Below are 14,005 nucleotides of genomic sequence, written 5' to 3'. Positions count from 1 at the left end.
GGTATTATCCCACCTGGATTACTGTTCTGTGATGTGGTCTGGGGCATCCAAAAAACACCTGTTTAAACTTCAGACTAGAATAAAGTTGCTAGATTGGCACTGGGTTGTTATCTATTTGACTGTAGACAGAGCTCTGTTGCTCTTCATGAACGTCTGTCATGGCTCAGGGTAGAAGAAAGACTTAAGTATAATTTTTTATGCTTCTTTAGAAATATATGCCATAGCGGACAACCTGCTTATTTACATGGGTGCTTATGTTATGTGAGAGATCAACACAATTATTCCACCAGACAAGCCTGTCATTGTCATTTCGTCTATCCAAGACCCAGGACTGAAGCCGTTTGTAGATCAATTTTCTTTAGAGCTGTAACTATATGGAATAAATTACCCCTGGCAGTTATTGAAGCATCTGGAAAAGTCTCTTTTAAGAAACTCTTGAGAAGGTTTTTGTTTTCTGAGTCATAGGCGATGTTTATAAAATGTTTGTTTTCTGGTTTAATCAATTTTAATAAATTTTTTTGTTTTTGTTTTAACATGCAAACGTATTGATATTGTATTACAGAGGTTGAACAATTAAATTGAAACACCTGTCATTTTAGTGTGGGAGGTTTCATGGCTAAATTGGACCAGCCTGGTAGCCAGTCTTCATTGATTGCATATTGCACCAGTAAGAGCAGAGTGTGAAGGTTCAATTAGCAGGGTAAGAGCACAGTTTTGCTCAAAATATTGAAATGAACACAACATTATGGGTGACATACCAGAGTTCAAAAGAGGACAAATTGTTGGTGCACGTCTTGCTGGCGCATATGTGACCAAGACAGCAAGTCTTTGTGATGTATCAAGAGCCACGGTATCCATGGTAATGTCAGCATACCACCAAGAAGGACGAACCACATCTAACAGGATTAACTGTGAACGCAAGAGGAAGCTGTCTGAAAGGGATGTTCGGGTGCTAACCCGGATTGTATCCAAAAAACATAAAACCACGGCTGCCCAAATCACGGCAGAATTAAATGTGCACCTCAACTCTCCTGTTTCCACCAGAACTGTCCGTCGGGAGCTCCACAGGGTCAATATACACGGCCGGGCTGCTATAGCCAAACCTTTGGTCACTCATGCCAATGACAAACGTCGGTTTCAATGGTGCAAGGAGCGCAAATCTTGGGCTGTGGACAATGTGAAACATGTATTGTTCTCTGATGAGTCCACCTTTACTGTTTTCCCCACATCCAGGAGAGTTACGGTGTGGAGAAGCCCCAAAGAAGCGTACCACCCAGACTGTTGCATGCCCAGAGTGAAGCATGGGGGTGGATCAGTGATGGTTTGGGCTGCCATATCATGGCATTCCGTTGGCCCAATACTTGTGCTAGATGGGCGCGTCACTGCCAAGGACTACCGAACCATTCTTGAGGACCATGTCCATCCAATGGTTCAAACATTGTATCCTGAAGGCGGTGCCGCGTATCAGGATGATAATGCGCCCACACAGCAAGACTGGTGGGCGCACAGTCTTGCGCACACAGCAAGACACAGCAAGACTGGTGGGCGCACAGTCTTGCGCACACAGCAAGACACAGCAAGACTGGTGAAAGATTGGTTTGATGAACATGAAAGTGAAATAGAACATCTCCCATGGCCTGCACAGTTACCAGATCTAAATATTATTGAGCCACTTTGGGGTGTTTTGGAGGAGCGAGTCAGGAAACGTTTTCCTCCACCAGTATCACGTAGTGACCTGGCCACTATCCTGCAAGACGAATGGCTTAAAATCCCTCTGATCACTGTGCAGGACTTGTATATGTCATTCCCAAGATGATTTGATGCTGTATTGGCCGGAAAAGGAGGCCCTACACCATACTAATAAATTCATTCGTTCGTTCGTCGTCTTCCGCTTATCCAGGACCGGGTCGCGGGGGCAGCAGACTCAGCAGAGACGCCCAGACGTCCCTCTCTCCAGACACCTCCTCCAGCTCCTCCAGGGGGAGCCCAAGGCGTTCCCAGGCCAGCCGAGAGACATAGTCCCTCCAGCGTGTCCTGGGCCGTCCCCTGGGCCTCCTCCCGGTGGGACGTGCCTGGAACACCTCCCGAGGAAGGCGTCCAGGAGGCATCCGGTATAGATGCCCGAGCCACCTCAACTGGCTCCTCTCAATGTGGAGGAGCAGCGGCTCTACTCCGAGCTCCTCCCGGATGGCCGAGCTCCTCACCCTATCTCTAAGGGAGTGCCCGGCCACCCTACGGAGGAAGCTCATTTCAGCCGCTTGTATCCGTGATCTCGTTCTTTCAGTCATGACCCAAAGTTCATGGCCATAGGTGAGGGTAGGAACGTAGACCGACCAGTAAATTGAGAGCTTTGCTTTTCGGCTCAGCTCTCTCTTCACCACAATGGACCGGCACAGCGCCCCCATTACTGTGGCAGCTGCACCGATCCGTCTGTCGATCTCCCGCTCCATTCTTCCCTCACTCGTGAACAAAACCCCGAGATACTTAAACTCCTCCACTTGAGGCAGGAACTCCCCTCCAACCTGAAGAGGACAAGCCACCCTTTTCCGGTCGAGTACCATGGCCTCGGACTTGGAGGAGCTGATCCTCATCCCAGCCGCTTCACAATCGGCTGCGAACCGCCACAGCGCATGCTGTAGGTCTTGGCTAGAGGGGGCCAGCAGGACCACGTCATCCGCAAAAAGAAGAGACGAAATCCACTGGTCCCCAAACCAGACCCCCTCCGGCCCTTGGCTGCGTCTAGAAATCCTGTCCATAAAAGTTATGAACAGGACCGGCGACAAAGGGCAGCCCTGCCGGAGTCCAACATGCACTGGGAACAGGTCCGACTTAGTGCCGGCAATGCGGACCAAACTCCTGCTCCGCTCGTACAGGGACCGGATGGCCCCTAATAAAGGGCCCCCGATTCCATACTCCTGGAGCACCCCCCACAGGGCATCACGAGGAACACAGTCGAATGCCTTCTCCAGGTCCACAAAACACATGTGAACCAGTTGGGCAAACTCCCATGAACCCTCGAGCACCCTGTAGAGGGTATAGAGCTGGTCCAGTGTTCCACGGCTGGGACGAAAACCACACTGTTCCTCCTGAAGCCGAGGTTCGACTATCGGTCGGACTCTCCTCTCCAATACCCTGGCGTAGGCCTTACCAGGGAGGCTGAGGAGTGTGATCCCCCTGTAGTTGGAACACACCCTCCGGTCCCCCTTCTTATAAATGGGGACCACCACCCCAGTCTGCCAGTCCAGAGGCACTGTCCCCGACCGCCACGCAATGTTGAAGAGGCGTGTCAACCATGACAGCCCTACAACATCCAGACACTTGAGGTACTCAGGGCAGATCTCATCCACCCCCGAAGCCTTGCCACCGCGGAGCTTTTTAACCACCTCGGTGACTTCAGCCTGGGTGATGAAAGAATCCAACCCCGAGTTCCCAGCCTCTGTTTCCACCACGAAATGCGTGATGGCAGGATTGAGGAGATCCTCGAAGTACTCCTTCCACCGCCCGATAATGTCCTCTGTCGAGGTCAGCAGTCTCCCGCCCCCACTATAAACAGTGTTGGCAAAGCACTGCTTCCCCCTCCTGAGGCGCCGGACGGTTTGCCAGAATCGCTTCGAGGCCAACCGGTAGTCCTTCTCCATGGCCTCACCGAACTCTTCCCAGGCCCGAGTTTTTGCCTCTGCCACAGCCCGGGCCGCAGCACGCTTGGCCTCACGGTACCCGTCAGCCGCCTCAGGAGTCCCACAAGCCAACCACAGCCGATAGGACTCCTTCTTCAGCTTAACAGCATCCCTTACTGCCGGTGTCCACCACCGGGTTCTGGGATTGCCGCCACGACAGGCACCGCAGACCTTACGGCCGCAGCTATGGGCAGCAGCATCGACAATAGATGCAGAGAACATGGTCCACTCGGACTCTATGTCTCCAACATCCCACGGGATCTGGTCGAAGCTCTCCCGGAGGTGGGAGTTGAATACATCCCTGGCCGAGGGCTCCGCCAGGCGTTCCCAGCAGACCCTCACTATGCGCTTGGGCCTGCCGAGTCTGTCCGGCTTTCTCCTCCTCCAGCGGATCCAACTCACCACCAGGTGATGATCAGTGGACAGCTCAGCCCCTCTCTTCACCCGAGTGTCCAAAACATGCGGCCGAAGGTCTGATGATACGACAACAAAGTCGATCATCAACCTCCTGCCTAGGGTGTCCTGGTGCCAAGTGCACTGATGGACACCCTTAAGTTTGAACATGGTGTTCGTTATGGACAATCCGTGACTAGCACAGAAGTCCAATAACAAAACACCACTCGGATTCAGATCGGGGAGGCCATTCCTCCCGATCACGCCTCTCCAGGTGTCACTGTCGTTCCCCACGTGGGCGTTGAAGTCCCCCAGCAGAATAATGGAGTCCCCGGGAGGGGCGCTATCCAGCACCCCCGACAGGGACGCCAAGAAGGCAGGGTACTCTGCACTACCACTCGGCCCGTAAGCTGAAATGATAGTCAGAGACCTCTCCCCAACCCGAAGGCGCAGGGATACAACCCTCTCATCCACTGGGGTAAACCCCAACACGAGACGGCTGAGCTGGGGGGCAACAAGCAAACCCACACCAGCCCGCCGCCTCTCCCCGTGGGCCACTCCAGAGTAGAAGAGAGTCCAACCCCTCTCAAGGAGATGGGTTCCAGAGCCCACGCTGTGCGTGGAGGCGAGCCCGACTATTTCTAGTCGATATCTCTCGACCTCCCGCACAAGCTCAGGCTCCTTCCCCCCCAGCGAGGTGACATTCCACGTCCCTAGAGCCAGCCTAAGCATCCGGGGATCGGGCCGTTGAGGTCTCCACCTTCGTCCGCCACCCAATCCTCTTTGCACCGGTCCCTCACGGTTCCCCCTGCAGGTGGTGGGCCCACTGGGGGATGGCCTCGCGTCTCTCGTTCGGGCTTGGCCCGGCCGGGTCCCGCGAGGAGCAACCCGGCCACCAGGCGCTCTCCGACGAGTCCCGACCCCAGGCCTGGCTCCAGGGTGGGACCCCGGCATTTAGGCCCCAGACACCATAGCCTCTAGGATCATTTGAGCACTCAAACCCCTCCACCACGTTAAGGTGACGGTTCATAAATTATTGTGGTCTAAAACCAGGTGTTTCAGTTTATTGTCCAACCCCTGTATGTAAATTGTCTGTAGAAAGTAGCTCTCAAGCTTATGAAATCTAATAGGGATCTAAATAAATTAATCAATTAATAAATAAATGGTAATTCTGGAGGCGCTGCAGAATTCAGCAGCTCAGGTTGAAAAATTTGTTAACAAGACAACTATTAATTATGCACTCTAAAAATCGGACCTTTATCAGAACCTGAAACTGAAAACCGATTGTAAAAATTGAGAAGTTCTGTCACAGAATGTGGTTTTTGGTGTGGACCCCAAGTGCAGACATCCAAGAGCAGCTTGTTGAGTACAGATGGTTTAATAAGAACCAAAAACTTACAGCTTGGCATTGGCAAACAGACAAGAACATGAACAGGCTTGGCAAACAGTATTCTCCTGCAAGAAGTAAACAGAATGGATGAATATAAATAGAGCACAGGTGAAAGCAGTGAGACTGATTACATGAAGCAGGTGAGCTGAATGAGACTGATTGCAATGCCAGAAAGTAAAATCAAACCATGACTGGAACTAAACAGAAATACAAGGACACAATTTAACCTAAGCAAATATCTTACAGATAAACAAGAACTCAAGAGTTACACCATAAACAAAATACAACAATAAACAAGAAACTAAACCTAAGGAAATAACTAATAAAGCACCACCTGGAGTAAAGAAGAAACAATCATTAGCAAGATCCAAAACAAAACTCAAAACCTACAAATCATGACAACCTCTCTTGAAAACTATGTATCCATTTCCCCACCAGCCGGCACAGATATCAATGGGTATAGACGATGGATGCATGACAGTATTCTTTTCCATCTACTTCACAGTTATGCAAAACTTTGTGTTGGTTATCACATCAAACATACTCAAGTCTGTGGCTGTAGCAAATTGTGAAGAGTTATAAATGAATACTTTTTAACAGCACTGTATATAAATATACACTGCTCAAAAAAATAAAGGGAATACTCAACAACAGAATATAACTCCAAGTAAATCAAACGTCTGTGAAATCAAACTGTCCACTAAGGAAGCAACACTGATTGACAATCAGTTTCACCTGCTGTTGTACAAATGAAATAGACAACAGGGGGAATCTTTGGTGATTATCAAGACACTCAATAAAGGAGTGGTTCTGCAGGTGGGGACCACAGACCACTTCTCAGTACCGATGCTTTCTGGCTGATGTTTTGGTCACTTTTGAATGTTGGTGCTGCTTTCACACTCGTGGTAGCATGAGACGGACTCAACAACCCACACAAGTGGCTCAGGTAGTGCAGCTCATCCAGGATGGCACATCAATGCGAGCTGTGGTAAGAAGATTTGCTGCATCTGTCAGCGTAGTGTCCAGAGCCTGGAGGCGCTACCAGGAGACAGGCCAGTACACCAGGAGACGTGGAGGAGGCCATAGGAGGGCAACAACCCAGCAGCAGGACCGCTACCTCCGCCTTTGTGCAAGGTGGAACAGGAGGAGCACTGCCAGAGCCCTGCAAAATGACCTCCAGCAGGCCACAAATGTGCATGTGTCTGCACAAACGGTTAGAAACCGACTCCATGAGGATGGTATGAGGGCCCAACGTCCACAAATGGGGGTTGTGCTCACAGTCCAACACCGTGCAGGATGCTTGGCATTTGCCAGAGAACACCAGGATTGGCAAATTCATCACTGGCGCCCTGTGCTCTTCACAGAAGAAAGCAGGTTCACACTGAGCACATGTGACAGATGTGTCAGAGTCTGGAGACACCGTGGAGAGCGATCTGCAGCCTGCAACATCCTTCAGCATGACCAGTTTGGCAGTGGGTCAGTAATGGTGTGGGGTGGCATTTCTTTGGAGGGCCGCATGGCCCTCCATGTGCTCGCCAGAGGTAGCCTGACTGCCATTAGGTACCAAGATGAGATCCTCAGACTCCTTGTGAGACCATATGCTGGTGCGGTTGGCCCTGGGTTCCTCCTAATGCAGGACAATGCTAGACCTCATGTGGCTGGAGTGTGTCAGCAGTTCCTGCAAGATGAAGACATTGAAGCTATGGACTGGCCCGCCCGTTCCCCAGACCTGAATCTGATTGAGCACATCTGGGACATCATGTCTCGCTCCATCCATCAATGTCACGTTGCACCACAGACTGTCCAGGAGATGGCGGATGGTTTAGTCCAGGTCCTGGGAGGAGATCCCTCAGGAGACCATCCGCCGTCTCATCAGGAGCATGTCCAGGCGTTGTAGGGAGGTCATAAAGGCACATGGAGGTCACACACAATACTGAGCCTCATTTTGACTTGTTTTAAGGACATTACATCAAAGTTGGATCAGCCTGTAGTGTGTTTTTCCACTTTAATTTTGTGTGTGACTCCAAATCCAGGCCTCCATTGGTTAATACGTTTAATTTCCATTAATGAATTTTGTGTGATTTTGTTGTCAGCACATTCAACTTTGTACAAAAACAACCATCAATGAGAATATTTCATTCATTGAGATCTAGGATGTGTTATTTGAGTGTTCCCTTTATTTTTTGAGTAGTGTATTATAAAGAAAAAGTAGTGAAAATTCAAAATGAAATTTACTGTGAAACAAATGGAATACATGTTACTCACAATAAAGAATAACTGTAGGTAACATTATTAATGTCGAAAGATGTACAACATTTATTCTGTAAAAATAAAATCCTTTAAAGACGTAGTTTTTTTGAAAAAAACTTCCATCTTTTAGAAAAGTAAAAACTTTATTCCTTTATTATATTCCTGTTGTATAAATCAAAAATGCTTGTATATGTACACATGGTAGGAATGCTTTGTTTTAATATACTGACACTTACACACTGACATCTTTTTCTTCCTTTGCAGAATCTGGAATGCATCATCCTAAATTCATCTACAGCAGCTACCGAAAAATGCCCTGAGCAGTGCTTACAACCCTCGAATGAAGGTCTGCTTTAAGAACCAAAAATATGACCTCATTTGTTCATAGTCTTCACTCACTGGTGGGAAACAATTGATTTCCTGTATGGAAGCATCATCTATTAAGTGTTTTTAACAGAAGGGAAAAACAAGCTTCAAAAGTACTTTGTCCAAAGAAAACAGAAAATGAAAAAATGGTGCAGAAAACAGCATTTTGTCACAAAGTCCGAAGAAGCCTCTAAAATCAAGTATGGCAGCACTCCAGTATCTTGTCCCAGCAAGATTATGGGTAACAGAAGTTATATCACTCCATTTTACTAACACTGAGGCATGTGTGTCTTTTGCTCCTCCTGTGATACTTTTAAGGTTACTCTAAGCTTAGTGATGTGATGTGAAAAGTTGCTGGAATGGTTACAGGAAGAAGAACCATATACTAAATGTAATGTTTGAGTACAAACTCGGGTGCACTGAACTGTATTGGATTCACCGTATAGTACCTGGCTGAACTATTCATACCTGTTGAACTTTTTCCAATACTGTCATGTTGCAACCACAAACCATATATATTATTTAATGTTTAAAGTTGTCATGGTCTGATCCACATGGGGCAAAAACACGTTGCGACTGCTTCAGCTGCTACACAGGATGGCTGGTCAGCACACAGGCGTGCAGAGCTGCGGTTCAGGCCGTGGGGAAAACTGCTTCAATTAGGGCTGCCTCTGGAGGCCTCAGAAGAAACGTCAAGCCACGCTTGTCTCATTACTCACTTTGAATGAATGAATGCTGGATTATTTGAGCAGCAGATCAAATACTTAACTTGTGATTGTTTCAATTGGCCAATGTTTGATCGAAGGTTTGTTGTTACTTTGCGTCCAAGGATTCTTTGAAGGTAGGCCTTAGGCTTGCCGGTGAGTTTAAGACCTACAGCTGACGCGTGGAATCTCTCCTGTACAACCTCGGTTGAGAGCCGCGTGGATTAAGACCACCATGTTGCAACACTGCAATTTTGTTCAAACATTGACGTCACGGAGAGTCAGCTATGACTCCTCTTCTTCTTGGGCTGGGTTAGACGCAAGTTAGCGTGACACTGAAAAGTGTAGAAAAGTTCAAACTGGCCTTAGATTAAGTGTATAGTTCAGAGTCCATGTTCATCCATGTTGTAATCCATGGCTGGGGTCCCAACAACACCTACACAGAGAAGCATGCAATTGTAAAAGTGGAAATAAAATGATTCCCATAATAAGATACTGCTATATATATATATATTTCATGTTCAGGAGGGTGCATTCAGGATGATGTACATTGGTTATCAGCCGGATATTGCATTTTCCATGTAGTTGAATTTTGGTCTTATTTGACCAAAGCACCTTCTACCAGTTTGCTGTGTCCTCCACATGGCTAAAAATTGCCTTTTCAACAAAGGCTTTCTTATTGTCAGTCTTCCTAAAAGGCCAGATCTGTATAGTGCGCATTTTGTAGTTCTGACTCTTAAAACTGAGCTATGAATCTCCGCAGCTCCTTCAATGTTACCATGGACCTCTTCGCTGCTTCTCTGAGTTATCCTCTTGTTGACCAAAACATTTTCAGCCATGCCATATTCTTTCCATTTTCAGATGATAGATTGAACAGTGTTCTGGAAGATGGTCAAAGCTTGGGACAACTTTCACCCCAACTTGTCTGCTGTTATACTTGGTCCTTATGATGCTGTTTGTTTAAGGATGTTCACCAATAAAGGGCTTCACCGAGCAGCTTAAATTCTACTTTGCCTAAAATATACACAGGTGGACTTATACTTTTTTTGTTGCAAATACATCAAAAACCATCCTTCACAATGATGCACTTTTCAGAAAACATTGATATTTGTGGTGTAAAGAATTTCAAAGGGTATGAATACCTTTGCCAGGTACTGTGAACATTCTACAAAGAAAACTTAAAACATCTAAGTTAACTGAAGAGTGGTGGATTTAGAAAAAGCTCTGGGTGTGACAAGATCCCACAATATCAGTATGCCATGGTGATCCCTGTAAGTGTAAAGTCTGTCTTGTGAAGCACTATCCATTTGTTGTCAGGATGTGTCTTGATCTGTTGATATAAATGTAAGCTGTTATTACAGGCCCCAGACAGACCTGACACACTATATCCTGTGTTTTAGACTCCAATTGGTATTGACCTAAATGCTATTTGAAACTGTAAAATGCCTCAACTGATCAACCCAGAACGGAATTTTCCTGTGCTTTCGTAAAGCCTTTATTTTGTTTTTTAGAGTCATCACTTTTTGAGTAGCACATAGTTATAAGGACATAAACACAATATATGGATTGGTCAATATTGAAATTGGATATTCCACAATGATAGCAGATTCTTTAGAAACACAGTTTGTGATTTCTGAAGGCTTTACTAGATTTATGAAAACAAAACAAAAGAAGAGCAACCAGTACTCTGCATCATTTTGTGACCTGGATATATTGTTACACCTCTAGAAAGAGCTGAAGCTTATTTAGTCGAATTCACGTGAGTGTGTTTACTATTGGTTGAGGGTGTGGATGTCAAATACAGCACCTGGTGATCTTAAAGCATTGTGGAAGACGTTTGTAAATCTGTATATAGTATTTAAAGTTACGGTGTATTAAAAACACATTATTTCATTTATAAAGCATATACTATGTCAAATCTATACCTTTTCAAAATTATGCATATAAAAACTATACACTGTATATTTCGATTATTTTCTGTTTTTTTATTTTTATTTCATCTGATGCGTTTGGCTTTGAAGATTTATGTAAGCAAAGAAGAAATAGTTTGAGAAATACATTTCCGCCTACACAAGCTTTCTCTGCTGCTTCTCAACTTGTTATGTCACATTTTATCTCACCTGTGATATAAAATCCTAGAAATTTCAGCATGGCTGGCTGTGATATGGTCAAATCTGTAGAAAAGCAAATATTTATATATATTACCTTATTTATTGTTTTTCACAAATAAAGATATAGGCTGATGCCTGTATATGGAGATGCAGTTTGAGACATGCAGCTAGTTTTAATGGTGTATTCCAAAGTTGGAAGCCTAACTTAATTGTCTTTCAGTTGCAAGTCAGACAATTAGGGAGATTACTAATGAGGTTTTGCTAATTAATCAGATTACATACTATTAGCACTATTATTAAAAGCTACAACCAAAAGCTTTCTTGTCTTTTATCTGGATTAAAATGTGATGGACCAACCCAAATTGGAGCATAACTGTAAAGTGAAAAGACAATAAGAGATGGTTATTCATTTAGTTTTACAAATAAAGGTGTAATAGGTAAGCATTTGTTGTCAGTTAAGTGAATGCCTTGTAGAACTACATTTTGCTGCAATTACAGCTGCAAGTCTTTTGAGGTCTGTCTCTGCCAGCTTTGCACATGTTAAGAAATTTCTGCAAATGTGTGTTTAGCAAAATAGCTCAAGCTCGGTCAGACAGGATGGAAATATGTAAATATCAATTTTCAAGATCAGATTTAGGACCTGATCTTAAAAGATTTGCGTGTACATAACTGCATGTAAACTTGTTTGCGTCAGCAAAGCTGATCTGCAAACGAGGAGGTAATCAGATTGCGTGTGCAAAATCAGCGGAACTGCGGGCGCAAACCTTTTAGCGTGTCTCCCTTCATGAATATGCAAAACATATGATAACCCAATCGTGCAAATTGATTGGAGGAGGATATGAAAAATGTCATCCCTTACCACCCGCAATGCAATTTTCAAAGCATGAAACTGTTTGCGGGCACAATTTTTGCATGTGGATTTAGTACGTTTGAAATGCAGGTGCTAGATGAGAATAGAGGATTCTATGTACTATTATCTAAGCTCTGATTTGGAGCCAAATGTGGATGTTGGGCCCTCATACCATCCTCATGGAGTCGGTTTCTAACCGTTTGTGCAGACACATGCACATTTGTGGCCTGCTGGAGGTCACTTTGCAGGGCTCTGGCAGTGCTCCTCCTGTTCCTCCTTGCACAAAGGCGGAGGTAGCGGTCCTGCTGCTGGGTTGTTGCCCTCCTACGGCCTCCTCCACGTCTCCTGGTGTACTGGCCTGTCTCCTGGTAGCGCCTCCAGGCTCTGGACACTACGCTGACAGACACAGCAAACCTTCTTGCCACAGCTCGCATTGATGTGCCATCCTCGATGAGCTGCACTACCTGAGCCACTTGTGTGGGTTGTAGAGTCCGTCTCATGCTACCACGAGCGTGAAAGTACCACCAACATTCAAAAGTGACCAAAACATCATCCAGAAAGCATAGGTACTGAGAAGTGGTCTGTGGTCCCCACCTGCAGAACCACTCCTTTATTGAGTGTCTTGCTAATCACCAAAGATTTCCCCCTGTTGTCTATTTCATTTGCACAACATCATGTGAAATTGATTGTCAATCAGTGTTGCTTCCTAAGTGGACAGTTTGATTTCACAGAAGTTTGATTTACTTGGAGTTATATTGTGTTGTTTAAGTGTTCCCTTTATTTTTTTGAGCAGTGTATTGAAGGTTATTGGTGTAAAGGGGACTGAATACAAATGCACACCTAACTTTTCAGGTTTTTATTTGTTAAACCTTTTTGAAAACCATCTGTGATTTTACTTTTACTACTACTACTACTGTTGGTCTTTTGCATAATATCCCAATAAAATACACGGGTATTTGTGTTTGTGAATACTATTGCAAAACACTGCACTCCTCACCTGAACTACAGAGAGGCATCTTATTTGTGCAGCTTTTACAATGTTTATTTGTTTTGTAGATTTAAAACTTCAGGGGCTGTTGTAAATTGATGTTTCTGACTTGGAAAGTGGAAATACTGACTTCCGGCTATGCTTAAAGCTAATGACCAGAAAATACTAAGCTACTATGTTTAAGATGAGCTAAATGTCGGCTATGACAGAAACATTTATTAAGTCTGTCAATTGTACAGTGCTACTTGCGACGCTTCATGAAATAAAATTATAGCTGCAATGTGAAGCTATCAAATGTTTTGTTTCATAAACTGACATCTATGAACCTTGTTATATACGAAACCAGAGCAACTAGGCTTTCTGGGGTGCAGTATAGTGTGATTTAACCGCCGTTTGTTTTTTGTATTGTCTAAACAAAAAATGTGAAATGTTTCTACAAATAAAGAGTTTTGTGTTCCTTTAAAATACAGAAACTCACCAAGCACACCATGTGTTGCCTGTCTGTTTAATGTCTCAGTTTGGACAGTATGTTGCCCTTTTAGCTTGTTGCCAGTTTTTGGGATTTTCTGGGCATTTGAAGACTTTCAGAACAGAAGCACATGTTTTCAAATCTTATCATAGCAGCTCAGACATCTTTTACTACCATAACATGAACCTGCATGCAGTTCAAGAGTGTAATGATGTGAGGAGCATCTGGAAGGTATTTACAGTGCTTTAGATTTTGCACAGTTTTTGTTTCTCTCTTATTCCAAAATTAAGTACGTTTTTTCCCTTAAATTTCCACACACTTATTTAACTGTAGTATTCACTATCTCTGCTTATTATTTTGTTAAAGCACCTTTGGAAGCAATGAAAGCCTTAGGTCTACTTTGAAATAGCCCACCCAGGTCTAAGGTTCAGAGCAATCTACAGGGGGCTTCCTTAAAGAACCTCTCTCATATTTGGCTAAGGTCATCTAGCACTCTGGACTTGTCACCCAGTTCCTGCCACAGAAAAACATCTCCAATGTTTGGTGCTGCCACCACCATGATTCACAGTAGGGATAGTGTTAGCCAGGTGCTGAACAGTGATCACCTGGCAGTGATCCTAACGCAGTAGCTGCCCTTTGCTGTAATGACTGAAATATTAACCTCTGGCCGCCTCTCAATAAACATCTGGGAAGTTCTTTCACAACTCTTTGGAAAATCATTTCAGGTGACCACCTCATGAAGTATAGGGTAGCTCTTTTGTAAAAATCTGAAATATAAAAATGTTTAGAGTTATTTTACACTTTTTG

The 14,005-nt window shown here is 44.9% G+C and overlaps 1 protein-coding gene across 1 annotated transcript in view; it reads left to right on the top strand.

Moving 5' to 3' along the window:
* The window catches only part of LOC124863472 (mucin-5AC-like), an 88,824-nt gene extending 77,472 nt beyond the window's left edge, over positions 1-11,352 (top strand). Inside the window, exon 12 of the mRNA XM_047357855.1 lies at positions 7,975-11,352. Coding sequence (XP_047213811.1) covers positions 7,975-8,067 — 93 coding nt within the window. The 3' untranslated portion in view covers positions 8,068-11,352. The remainder of the gene's footprint in view (positions 1-7,974) is intronic.
* The last annotated feature ends 2,653 nt before the right edge of the window (positions 11,353-14,005 follow it).

Source organism: Girardinichthys multiradiatus, chromosome X, assembly GCF_021462225.1.
Source record: "Girardinichthys multiradiatus isolate DD_20200921_A chromosome X, DD_fGirMul_XY1, whole genome shotgun sequence".
Lineage (NCBI taxonomy): Eukaryota > Metazoa > Chordata > Actinopteri > Cyprinodontiformes > Goodeidae > Girardinichthys > Girardinichthys multiradiatus.
The sequence above is the reverse complement of the archived record's forward strand: the minus strand, read 5'-3'. Positions and strand labels throughout refer to the sequence as shown.